The sequence below is a fragment of the Schistocerca cancellata genome, chromosome 8 (assembly GCF_023864275.1).
Source record: "Schistocerca cancellata isolate TAMUIC-IGC-003103 chromosome 8, iqSchCanc2.1, whole genome shotgun sequence".
NCBI lineage: Eukaryota > Metazoa > Arthropoda > Insecta > Orthoptera > Acrididae > Schistocerca > Schistocerca cancellata.
In genome coordinates this window covers 419,328,131-419,341,798 of record NC_064633.1, presented here as the reverse complement: position 1 = coordinate 419,341,798, position 13,668 = coordinate 419,328,131, and the positions used below count along the sequence as shown (strand labels likewise).

Here is a 13,668-nt window from a genome sequence, read left to right as displayed (position 1 = left end):
AAAAAAGGTAAGTCAATCTTTTTTACTTTGTTGTGACAGTCTTACTTTTGGTCTAGTAAATACATGGTGTTGCACCAATATGTGGTTGGTTTACTGTGTTGATGAAATATAAACTAACAAAGGTAAATAGCATCACAGACTTTGAGAAGAATGTAATAATATCAATTACAAAGTAGGTAGGTATGAATATTACTGAGCTATCAGTTTAGAAAGTCATGTTTGCAAAATACTGACATGAATTATTTACAGAAGAATGGAAGAATTGGTAGGAAGCCATTCTTGGGGAAGATCAGTTTGGGTTCCAAAGAAATGTTCAAACATATGGCACTATGCTGCTCCTACAAACTGTTTTAGAAAATAGGTTAAAGAAAGGCATACCTATGTCTGTAACCTTTCAACATTCAGAAAAAGTTTTTTTTGCATATCAAATTCACACTGGCTATAATAAAAAAAACAGTTTTTTGAAAAAAGATAAATTTGTTACCATGTAATATAAATTAGGAAGTCTTTTCTGAAGACATTCGTCTCAGTGCAGCCTTGTATGGAAGAGAAGCTATTCAGACAAGAAGAGAAGAGATTATTCTGAAATGTGGTGCTACAAAAGAATGCTGAAGATCAGATGGGTAGCTCAATAAGCTAATGAAGTACAGAACTGAACTGGGGAGGGGGAGATATTTATTGCACAACTTGACAAAAAGAAGAGACTGTTTGATAGGACCTATCCTGAGACATGCAGGAATTGTCAATTTGGTAATGGAGGGAAGCATGCGGAGTGAATATTGTAGAGGGAGAGAGTACCATGGAAACCTGCATCAAACAAGAACAACAACAATACATAACAAAAAGAAGGGAAGTGTGAATGGTGATAGATTTGTTTGGCCCATGGGAGATGTTGACGAACATGAACTGGCAGACATCTGAATACAGATGACAAATATTCCACAGAGTCCTACTTGTAAATTTCCAAGAACCACAGTTAAGTGATGGATATAGGAATATATAACAGCCCATAAGTAGCATTCCCACAGAGATCACGAAGACACGATCATACTATAGCACAGATTAGCAGTGGATGGTTCAAACTCACATCCATCCATCCAAATTTAGGTTTTCCACGATTTCCCTAAATTGCTCTATGCGAATGCTGGAATGGTTCCTTTGACTGGGCATGGCCAGTTTCCTTCCCCATCCTTGACACAATCTGAGCTTGTGCTCCGTATTTAATCATCTCAATGGCAATGGGACATTAAATGCAATCTTCCTTCGTTTTTACTGTGGCACAGAGGCACTGAAGAAGTCACTCTTACAACATTCCATATCTGAATAGGATGGAAAGATCTCTTAATACATGAGGTTATGAGAAGTACCCTCTGCCACAAATTTCACAGTAGTTTGCAGAGTAGGTATGTAGATGATATTGTAGATGTATACAGGCATTCTGATGAATACAGTAAATATGAAGCATACTTATTATTTGCCTAATTTAAATGGTGGTTGATTAGCTTCTAAGCTATATGTGGATCACATTCAAAAACAACCATTTAAGTGATTGGAAATTAAATTCCGAATAATTCCCTGCTTCAAATACATCAGTTTATTGACAAGTTTCACAATCCACAATATACATAATACCTGGTGGAATATAGTTATCTTAGCGATTTTGAAGGAGTTATACACAACTGAAATGATATAACTGATTCTAAACCTGTATTTACAATCTCAAACACAGTCTTTTACATTTCACTCCTCCACTGTGGTCCATCCTCCACATTTGATGGTTTACCTGCAACAAACAATGAATGTTACCAACAAAATTATCAGGAGTCGTCAGTTTGAGCTATATGAACAATTTAATAAATGGCAAATTAGCCATATAGTTTATTGCACATCAGTTCACAGGAAAATGAGAAATGGAATCCAAAAAGTTACTCTGTTGCAGTTTAAATCTACGGACACCTGAAAAATCCACACCAAACCAAAAATACTTAGGACTCTTTTTTTTACAGACCAGATGCTCTGCCATAGTGGCCTTATACCAGTGACAGGTGTCACACAGACACCACTAATCTACAAGTTCTTTAGTACTGCCTTATAACAAACAGTAAACATTTTACAAATGTAAATACTGAGATCGATTTATTAGGCAGCTGAGTAGAGCTGGTCACTGGATTTGCAGTTAACCAGGAGTATGTCAGTGTTTCGAGTAACACATTCTCTCCAGTTATGTTTGGTATAAATGTAAGAGCCAATGAGCTATCAGGACCTGGCATCAATCATTTGGCAACAAACAGCGGACAGACACTAGTGCTGTATGTTTTAACATACTCCACATACAGAGAAGCAGGTATGTTGAAGTTTACATATATTTACAGATTCTTCCTGAAAAAGTTGAGAATATTACAACATTTTGTAACTGTAAAATAAATATTTTTTAGATATTTGAAAATATGTCTTGGACATGTAGTTATTGAAAGAGAAGATGACCAGAAAACAAACTTTATTTGGTCTGTATGGGTGGCCCTACACCAAAGGTAGAGGAACGTCCAGCCTTCATGATCATTTACAATGATGCCACAAAGTTTATTACAATTATGAGACAAAAAAATAAAGACATACTGAAGTACAAAAAGGAAAGACTGCACATGAAATATTTTTAAGAAACCTGTAAGGAAATGTATTTAAAACTTCTAAGATAACAATGGGCATTTTTATATTTCAGTTATTTAATGATTTTTGTAGGACTGCAAAGAACAGTATATACTAAAACATACTTAAAATTAGTTTTCTTGGTGTACTTGTGGTGGGCTTCTCTCAATAATAAAATGCTTCGCCAAGATAGGAGACACACCTACTCTACTGACATGTTGCACAAAGATCATATGATTGAAAATACAGCCCCATGTGAAGTGAGAAAGATGATGAATCAGTACTGAGTGTTGCTGAAATTGTTGGCTACAACCACTGCTACATGCCTCAGCATTGAGTCATGGAGGCTCCGAATGTTATGTTTGGGTATTGCAATCCAAGCTGCTTCCACATATTGCCAAAGTTGAATTGTTGTAGCAGCGACTGATGTATCCCAGGCCAGTCATTCCACAATCACTGACCAGACATTTTTGATAGGGAGATACTGGGAGAACAGGAGGGGGGGGGGGGGGGGGGGGGCAAGGCAGCAGTGCAATCTGATGGCTGACGGGTGACAAAGAAGTCTTAACACTGCATGCCATGTGTGGCTGTGCATTATCCTGCTGCAGTGAGGCCATTGTCAAGCTTCGAAGGTATGGAAGGACAAAATGCTCCAATACTTCAGAAATGTAGCACTGGCTGTTTAATGTACCGGCAGTGAGTACTAGGTGCTGCGGGAATGAAATCCAATACCATCCCAAACCATAATGCTGTATGCAGGAGCAGTAAGGCAATGCATAAGGTAACAGTTCAACAGTTTCTCAATGTCCACAGACTCTAATCCAACTACTGTGGTGGTGCAGCTAGAATCAGGATTCATCAGTAAAAACAGTGTCTTTCCATTCGCTTATCTATATCCATTGTTCATCGCACCACTGCCCGCACAAACGCTTATGGCATTGACACAGTTGTAAATGCAGCAATGGACGCCTTGCAGGCAATCCAATCTGCTGCAAACAACATCGAATAGTACGAGTGGACACTGCTTGTTGCAGAACAGACTGAATTCGTTGAAATATGATTCATGATGTGGCAGAGTGGTTCATCACTGCCATGTGCACAATGTGCCTGTCATCACATGTAGAGGTGCAACAGGGTGGGTGCAAAATAAATAAATAAATCAGCTCAGCAGGTCTGCCATTCCTCCCTGCATCCAGTGATTACAGATCCGCATTACAGATGCTTGGTCCTGTCTGACAGGATCACTGATTTCTCTGCCATTCCTCCCTGCATCCAGTGATTACAGATTCGCATTACAGATGCTTGGTTCTGTCTGACAGGATCACTGATTTCTCTGTAGAATAATCTGCAATCCCCATAGGCAACTATTCTTCCTCAGTCAAACTCGAAAACATGTTCAGAACATACTTGCTGTTTTCTGAAAGCTTACTGAAGCTGCTTACACAAAACAACTGCACAAAACAATAATTCCAGTATGTCCACATGGCCATCTGTTCCCCAGGCAAACACATGCTGCAAATTTCACCTGATTTGGATGCTACCTTCAGGATGTTGAATTTTGGGTGCCCAGGAGTGTATTTAGTGCTTTAGTGTGATTAATTTGTAATACTTTTAGGTCTACAATGACTTTCAGTAATTAGGAAATAGCTGAAAACAAACTAAGTCACAGAGAGTAATGGGCAGCAGAACTAATCTGGAAATACTATTTGGGAGCAAATAAATAAACAGATAAATTTTAAAAATTACTTTTATCAGAAAAAAACTAATTTGAGACCTGTATCTCTGTGGTTTAAAAAGTTATAATAACACACTGTTTGCTATTTTATGAAACCCCAGTGACTATTCATCAAACTGAAAACTGCTCGAACAGTCCACAGGTGTACTGCTGGTCCATAGTGTCCAACGGACACAATATTTCGGTGATCAGACATGTCGCCATCGTCAGGTGCACTGACGAACTGAGCTCCTGAAGGAGGGCGACCATCTTAAGTCCCCTCCTCCTGTAAGACATTCCCTCCGCGGTCCGCAGTCACTGAAAAGCTGACATTGGCGTCTGTGGTGGCGTTGGTGTAAATGCCTTGTTCGCCCTGGTCGCCTCTTCGTTTTCTTTGCTAAGCGTCTTTTTAATTAGATACTCGGTGCTGGTTCCCGTGCCTTGCTGAGGTTATAGCCGCAATCTCGGTTGATGAGTCCTTCCCTGGTACGTATTTTGATAGCCTCTCTAACAACGTTGACCTAGTATTTAGATGTCTGTGCTGAGACCCTTGTATGTTGATGGTCCATTTCATGATTTTCGGATAAACAGTGCTCAGCGACCGCAGACATGTTGAGGTACCTAAGTCGAGTATGCCTCTGATGTTCTCGGCAACGATCTTCGATGGTGCGCACTGTCTGTCCAATATAAGTCTTCCCACACTGACACAGAATCTGGTATATGGTGGCCTTCTGCAAACTGAGATCATCTTTGACACTTCCCAATAATGCTCGTGTTTTATTGGGTGGGCAAAAGACAGTTCCTACTCAGTGTTTCCTCAATATTTGTCCTATTTTCCCAGATAGTGTGCCAGTATAAGGTATATAGGCAATGGCTATCTCATCCTCCATGACTTCTTCCATCTGTACACACTGTACTGTGGAGGTGGGGCAGAAAGTGCGTCTGTATGCCATTCTGAGTACCCGTTTTTCCGGAATACAGTTTTGAAGTGTTCCAGCTCATTGGGCAGACTCTCAGCATCAGAGATGGTGCGCGCCCTGTGCACCAGTGTTTTTAGCACCCCATTCCTCTGCAAAGAGTGGTGGCAGCTATCTGCATACAAATACAGGTCAGTATGTGTTTTCTACCTGTATAACCCGTCGCCCAGGGTACCATCCGCTCTTCTTTTGAGATGTATCGCACCATGAAGAAATTCGACAAGCTGCACCATCTAAGGAGCCTTTTGCTGAGTGCTCTTGCTTTTCTGAAGAGATGTCGTGCCGATCAAATAGTGCCAAACTTTGCTAAGGTCACGCATCACATCGATTCTGCATCAGCTAAGAGAATTAAGAAGTGTGCTAGACTCGCCTTGGTTCATGAGAGGGTGCACATTACCAGCCACAGCCTTGAGTACAACTCCCAGGAACTACTTAAACTACATCTACAACTAGCCAACTACCTTAGTGTGTCTGTGTATATGCGGATGGATATGTGTGTGTGTGAGTATATACCTGTCCTTTTTTCCCCCTAAGGTAAGTCTTTCCGCTCCCGGGATTGGAATGACTCCTTACCCTCTCCCTTAAAACCCAAATCCTTTCGTCTTTCCCTCTCCTTCCCTCTTTCCTGATGAGGCAACCGTTGGTTGCCAAAGCTTGAATTTTGTGTGTATGTTTGCGTTTGTTTGTGTGTCTATCGACCTGCCAGCGCTTTTGTTTGGTAAGTCTCATCATCTTTCTTTTTAGATATATTAAATACGAAGTTAGACGTACAGAAACAAGAACTAAGTGACCAAAATCTTTCTTTAAGTGAGAAACTAGAAGCACAACTAATTGACCAAAATGTTGCTTTAAATGAAAAACTAGAAGCACAGAGTGCTACTTTAAGGGAAAAGTTAGAAGCACAGGCTGAAGCTTTAAATTCTAAATTTGAGATGTTAAATGATAAAGTGGAAAATTTACGAGTAGATTTAAAGAATGAATTAAATAATTCTTTAACTGTACAAATGAATCAAATGTTTACCAACTTTAACCAAAATCAGGATGATCAATTTCAGAAGTTGGCCCAGAGATTAGAATTTGATATTGAGGAAAAGTGTACCAATATAGAGTCTGAATCTAATGAGAAGTTAGGGTCAATTCAAAATGTGTGTAATGTTACATTCGACGCAGTGAAACAGAGATTACATACCTTAGAAGATACCATTGAAAGACAAGACAAACTGATCCCTATTGTCCAATCACAATTTGCAGGGGTCAACACTCGTGTAGATGGGGTAGAGAGAAATTTTAATGAGAAGCTAGCAACCTCAGACACCATAAATATAAGCGGTCTGGAGGAACAGGTAGAGGAATTAATCGACTAGAAAGTTGCAGAGAGGGTGAAAACAGACAACGTTCCATCACATTTAGCACGGGAACTTGATGATACTAAAAAAGACATAGACGATTTGTGGAAGGAATTTAAACTTATCCAGAATAAGATAGAGAAAGGGGTACCTTCACAGAATGTAGTGTTAGACTAGTAAAGTGGTAATTGTTTTGTTAAGGGGAGACTTTCACACAAAATATAATGAGAAGTGCTAGTCTGCACTAGCTCAAGTGAGGTTAACAGTAGATCCATGAGATAGGGATGGAGTCACATTATTCTCCAGGGACATTAACATTCTGTGTTAACGGGCAGAGTGACGACCCTCGGATCCCGAGTTGGGTTCGGTGTTACTTCCATATTCATTTTCCCACACTGAATTCTCTTCAAGTCTTATACTATCCTATATTCTGTTCTATCCTCTTATACTGTCATGTATTTTAGTACTTCAGCATACTCGTCTTGACATGGTCGGCAAGCAAGAGTTGCAGCAAATCACTAATATCAAGGTCATACTGATTCTTGTGAAAGTAGCAGTAAGTAATCTTGTCATTATATTCAGTCTTACTTGTTTTAAAGGCGCTAGGATCCCCACTTATATAATCACCTTGATGGATTTGTTGTTGTATCGAGTCAAGACTGAAGCATTTGGTAATACCTTGTAACATGTAATTCATACGCATGCTCCGCTCTAGTCTCAAGGTAAAACTAAATTGGTAGCAGGCTCCGCTCTAGTCTCAAGGTAGAAGTGAAATGGCAACATGCTCTCCTCTAGTCTGGAGGTAAAAGTGAATTGGCCGCATGCTCCAATCTAGTCTCGATGTAAAAGTGAGATGACAGCATGCCCCACTCTAGTCATCAAGGATACCGAATCCGCGTACAGTTACGTCATATTTTTGCCTAGCCAACCAACATATAGTTCTGTCTGATTCGGGCCTAAACTATTGGAGGATACAATATAATATGAATATTTCTATATTTACAATGATATGAATGATATGATACGGGGTAAGAGGAAGAATGAGATATTTGTGATGATATGAAACATAGTTTCTGCTGAGGATGATATGATACATAATTTCTACTTATGATGATATGATACATAATTTCTACTTATGATGATATGATACATAGTTTCTATTTATGATAATATGATACATATTTTTCTACTTATTATGGAATAATTTATACCTTTTGCAAAATGTGGTATGAATGGGGAGGGTTCATATAAATTTTGAAATGGGTGGGTAGTGTAGGTACAAACATGACTAACACTACACACACACACACACACACACACACACACACACACACACCACACCTTTCAAATGACCCTCGCAGACAAGTGTGACTGATTCTTCACCATTTGCCATTCCATAGGAGTTGCTTTTTCTTTGGGGACTTCAGAGGTGAAGGAGAGAATGTCCATTCTGCAGGTGATGTTTAACATCATACCTCCTCCCGTTTCTCACTCAAGTACTGGTGAAGTGGGGGTCCTGGGAAAGGGGGGGTGGGGAGGGTTTCCTGTCTTTGGGGCTATCTTCTTTCTCTTCTTCAATCTTAGCAACCATTTCTACTTTTTTTCTTTCTTACTTCTCTTTTGAGTACCAATTTAACTTTCCCTCTGTCCATATGCATACACTTCTATCGGTGAAGTCCTCAATTTCTGTGGTTTATATAACCTTCAACTTATTTTCCATAAGATGGCCAAAGAATCAGACTACACGACTACCCATATGCATACACACAATGAAACACAAAGACACACACAGGAAAGGTACAGTTTAAGATAATGTGGGAACCGTCATGTGTTGGAGGGAGAAAAGTGTGCACATACTGATAGGTATGCCCACCTGGTTATGTGAGGTGATGGTTCCACATCACATATGTACAGGGATATATTTAAATATGTAAGAGCTAAGAGTATTTATGGTTATGATGACGGTATTACACTAGTACACACTAGAGGAGGAATATATTGTGGTTCGTTATGCTACAGCGTATACTTAAGTGGACAGAATTGGTGTCACTCTAACGACTATTCCGACAAGTTGTAGGATAATGGGACAAGCAGAGTATAGAAAGTATTGAGAAGCGAGTGTAAGGACTGAAGTAGGATGTTAATTTCTCTAAGAGGTATTCGGATTCTCGGATACATAAAGATGTATGCTAGGGCTATGGACGATGAAGCCTACTCAGGAAGGAGAAGGAGGGCACACCCAGGAAAGGCTGACCTATACTGTGCAGGCAGGGGTACCAAAAAGGGGTAGACCTGTACCACAGTATATTAGGAATTTGTTTAAAGGGGCGTACCTACCAAAACAGAAGGAGGAAGTGCTTTCATAGTATCAACCCGTATGTGAGGTATAGGTACTGTGCCTAGAGGAAAAAGGCAGTATCATGCAAAAGCCACACATTTTGTAGAGATTATTCTAAATCCATACTTAGAAAAAGTAGTACGCGAAGTAAGAGCAAACAACAGCATGCGTTTGGGTAATGCACACTTGGAATTTACGACTGGAAAGGGAACAGGAAGATTCCTGTCCTTACAAAGTTTACACTGATCGAAAGGTCCATAATTATAATGGTATTAACATGGAAAGGAAAGAGAGCTATATATGAAATACCCGACGGCTAGAAAAATGTTGTATAAATTGATGGAACGTTAAGTAATATTGTATGTACACAATATTGATGTATATAATAAACATGTATAAAATATCGTGTGTTCAAGCTATGGGGAGGGATATGTAGTGCCTCGAGAATTTCGGGGTAAATTCTAGAGACCCTCGTATTTTCACCATCTCAAACACACAGTATTTTAGAGATGAGTGTGGTGAAGTAGAACTGTGTCTACTGCACCGCAGTTATGTTTGTGCAGGACGGACGTGTTTCAGATGGATGATCGGCGTGGGCAGGTAGTCACCGAGCCCGCCTAAGAAGTTAGAAGTCCAGCTCAAGGAATAAACATGCCGTACTCCATGTGATGTCAAACATTATTGTGTGAACATCTGAATGTTGTTGAAAGAAGAGAAGAGACAATTACTTATTCATTCATCCTCTTACTTTCGTAAGGTCCGGCAGTTGTCTTGTTAAACTTGGAGAGATCTGTAGACTTTATTTATGGAAAAATAAATGCGATAGTTTCCGACGGACTGGAAGGCATTGAGCTTACAAAAAATGTCTTAGTTGTATGAAAACTGTTATGTGTGATGCAAATACAGTGAGATTGAGTTCAAAGTATTCTTGAGTGTATGGAGTTATTTCAAAAGTATAAAAAAAATATTCCTCCAAAGCAGCATCTTATCTTTGGAGAAGTTGTGCAGGACATCACAGCCGGCTATCTTGAGAAGAAGATCAGCGAAGCAACTCCAAGTAAGTTCAATACCCAAGGAGGGGGGGGGGGGGGGGGGGGGGGGGGTGAGTCTTGCACACCAGTACTACATGGCCACCCTTAATCACTAGAAACCGCCAGAGCACACTGGGCCACAGGGAGTACAGGAAGAAAATGCACACTGACCTGTATTTGCATGTGGATAGCTGCCACCATCCTTTGCAGAGGAATGGGGTGCTAAAAACACTGGTGCACTGGGCGCGCACCATCTCTGACACTGAGAGTCTGCCCCAGGAGCTGGAACACTTCACAACTGTGTTTTTCCCACCCAATAAAACACAAGCACTATTGGGAAGTATCAAAGATGATCTCAGTTTGAGGAAGGCCAGCATATACCAGATTCCGTGTCAATGTGGGAAGACTTATATTGGACAGACAGTGTGCACCATCGAAGTTTGCTGCCGAGAACATCAGAGGCACACTCGACTTAGGTACCCCAACAAGTCGGCGGTCGCTGAGCACTGTTTGTCCGAAAATCATGAAATGGACTACCTATTTATCAAGGTCTTGGCACAGACATCTAAATACTGGGACAGCGTCATTAGAGAGGCTATCGAAAGTCATACCAGGGACGGACTCATCAACCGAGATTCACGAAATGGACTACATATTTACCAGGGTCTTGGCACAGACATCTAAATACTGGGACAGCATCGTTAGAGACGCTATCTAAATTCATACCAGGGACGGACTCATCAACCGAGATTGCAGCTATAACCTCTGCAAGGCATGAAACCAGCATTGAGTCTAATTTAAAAGACGCTCAGTAAAGATAACAAATGGGTGACCAGGGAGGATGAGGCAATTACACCGACGCCATCACAGACGCCAGCATCTCAGCGATCGTCCATGCGCACCGCGGAGAAAACGCCTCGCAGGGGGAGGGGATTTAAGATGGCCATCCGCTCTCATGAGCTCAGTTCGTCAGCGCACCTGATGATGGCAACATGTCTGATCGCTGAAATATTTTGCCCGTTGGACACTATGGAGCAGCAGTACATCAGCTGACTGTTCGAGCAAGAAATACGCTTGGAGAATCTGAAGAATCAGACTGAAAAATTATCAATATCTTTAGTGCACAAAAACATACCTAAGTAAAATAGATACCTCACCGTATATGTGGGATTTGAGGAAGTGACACTATCCTAAGACAACAGAGGCTGGCTGTTTGAAATACCCTCAATCACTATTAACTGCAACTACTCGGTAGCGCTGTTGAAATGGCATGAAAGCTCTGCCATCAATAAAACCAGTCCATGAGCAGCACTACAGCTGAGTAAGGCCTGGTAGAGTACAAGATGTGGAACATACCTTCTAAAACAAAAGGACATGTATAAACAGGTATTTACAAGCCATCATCATGGATGCAACTTGTATTTTCCAAATGCAAAGGGAGTCATGTGACAGGTCAAACAGATAGAGAATTACACAACTAAAACAATGGTGCCTTTCATTAGGGCATAGCTTTATTCATTCTCAAGTTATGGCTGATGTCTCTTCCTTAAAGGTGATGTGAAAGCTGACGGCATTAACACAAGCTGCATCTACTGAGATCATCCTGATATCAGGAGAAAGAATGACCCACTATTATTGCAGAAGATTTCAGGCACACCACCCTGCCAGACGATTTATTACCCACAGTGCAGAGGTGAAACTTCCCTCAAAATTTTCTGAAACTGGCTCTACCACAGAAAAATAGAAAGCTATGTGATCGAAAATAGCTGTGCATGAAGCAACATCCATAAATATACTGACATCAATTCAATATGAGTCCAGAGCGCATTATTCACTGCATCTTGTTGGACATTGGCATCAGCCATACATCAATATACATCTACATCTACATCTACATTTATACTCCGCAAGCCATCCAAAGGTGTGTGGCAGAGGGCACTTTACGTGCCACTGTCATTACCTCCCTTTCCTGTTCCAGTTGCGAATGGTTCGCGGGAAGAACGACTGCCAGAAAGCCTCCGTGTGTGCTCGAATCTCTCTAATTTTACATTCGTGATCTCCTCGGGAGGTATAAGTAGGGGGTAGCAATATATTTGATAACTAATCCAGAAACGCACCCTCTCGAAACCTGGACAGCAAGCTACACCACGATGCAGAGCACCTCTCTTGCACAGTCTGCCACTTGAGTTTGCTAAACCTCTCCATAACACTATCACGCTTACCAAATAACCCTGTGATGAAACGCACCACTCTTCTTTGGATCTTCTCTATCTCCTCTGTCAACCCGACATGGTACGGATCCCACACTGATGAGCAATACTCAAGTATAGGTCGAACGAGTGTTTTGTAAGCCACCTCCTTTGTTGATGGATTACATTTTCTAAGGACTCTCCCAATGAATCTCAGCCTGGCAACAGCCTTGACAACAATTAATTTTATATGATCATTCTACTTCAAATCGTTCCGTACACTTACTCCCAGATGTTTTACAAAGTAACTGCTACCAGTGTTTGTTCCGCTATCATATAATCATACAATAGAGGATCCTTCTTTCGCTGTACATTACATTTGTCTATGTTAAGGGTCAGTTGCCACTCCCTGCACCAAGTGCCTATCCACTGCAGATCTTCCTGCATTTCACTGCAATTTTCTGATGTTGCAACTTCTCTGTATAATACAGCATCATCCACGAAAAGCCGCATGGAACTTCCAACACTATGTACCAGATCATTTATATACATTGTGAAAAGCAATGGTCCCATAACACTCCCTTGCGGCACGCCAGAGGTTACTTTAACGTCTGTAGACATATCTCCATTGAGAACAACATGCTGTGTTCTGTTTGCTAAAAACTCTTCAATCCAGCCACACAGCTGGTCTGATATTCCATAGGCTCTTTCTTTGTTTATCAGGTGACAATGCGGAACTATATCGAACGCCTTCTGGAAGTCAAGGAAAATGGCATCAACCTGGGAGCCTGTATCTAATATTTTCTGGGTCTCATGAACAAATAAAGTGAGTTAGGTCTCACACGATCACTGTTTCCAGAATCCATGTTGATTCTTACAGAGTAGATTCTGGGTTTCCAGAAATGACATGATATGCAAGCAAAAAAACATATTCTAAAATTCTACAACAGATCGACGTCAGAGATATAGGCCTATAGTTTTGCGCATCTGCTCGAAGACCCTTCTTGAGAACTGGAACTACCTGTCCTCTTTTCCAATCATTTGGAACCTACCGTTCCTCCAGAGACTTGCAGTACACGGCTGTTAGAAGGGGCAAGTTCTTTTGTGTACTCTGTGTAGAATTGAACTGGTGTCCCGTCAGGTCAAGTGGACTTTCCTCTGTTGAGTGATTTCAGTTGCTTTTCTATTTCTTGGACACTTATTTTGATGTCAGCCATTTTTTCGTTGGTGCGAGGATTTAGAGAAGGAACTGCAGTGCGGTCTTCCATTGTGAAACAACTTTGGAAAAAGGTGTTTAGTATTTCAATAATGAGAGTTATAACCACACATGAAAGTACTCTTACAAAATGCAAATGTTACAACTCAATAGGACAATCCAGATCATCAGATTCAGTTTGCAGGATTGGTGACACACAACCTGGATGAAA

General features: G+C 40.8%; 1 protein-coding gene across 1 annotated transcript in view; it reads right to left on the bottom strand.

The window, feature by feature from the left end:
* Positions 1–1,571: 1,571 nt before the first annotated feature.
* The window catches only part of LOC126094447 (putative helicase MOV-10), a 354,346-nt gene continuing 342,249 nt past the window's right edge, over positions 1,572–13,668 (bottom strand). Inside the window, exon 20 of the mRNA XM_049908819.1 lies at positions 1,572–1,783. Within this exon, the coding sequence (XP_049764776.1) occupies positions 1,734–1,783 (50 nt within the window). The 3' untranslated portion in view covers positions 1,572–1,733. The remainder of the gene's footprint in view (positions 1,784–13,668) is intronic.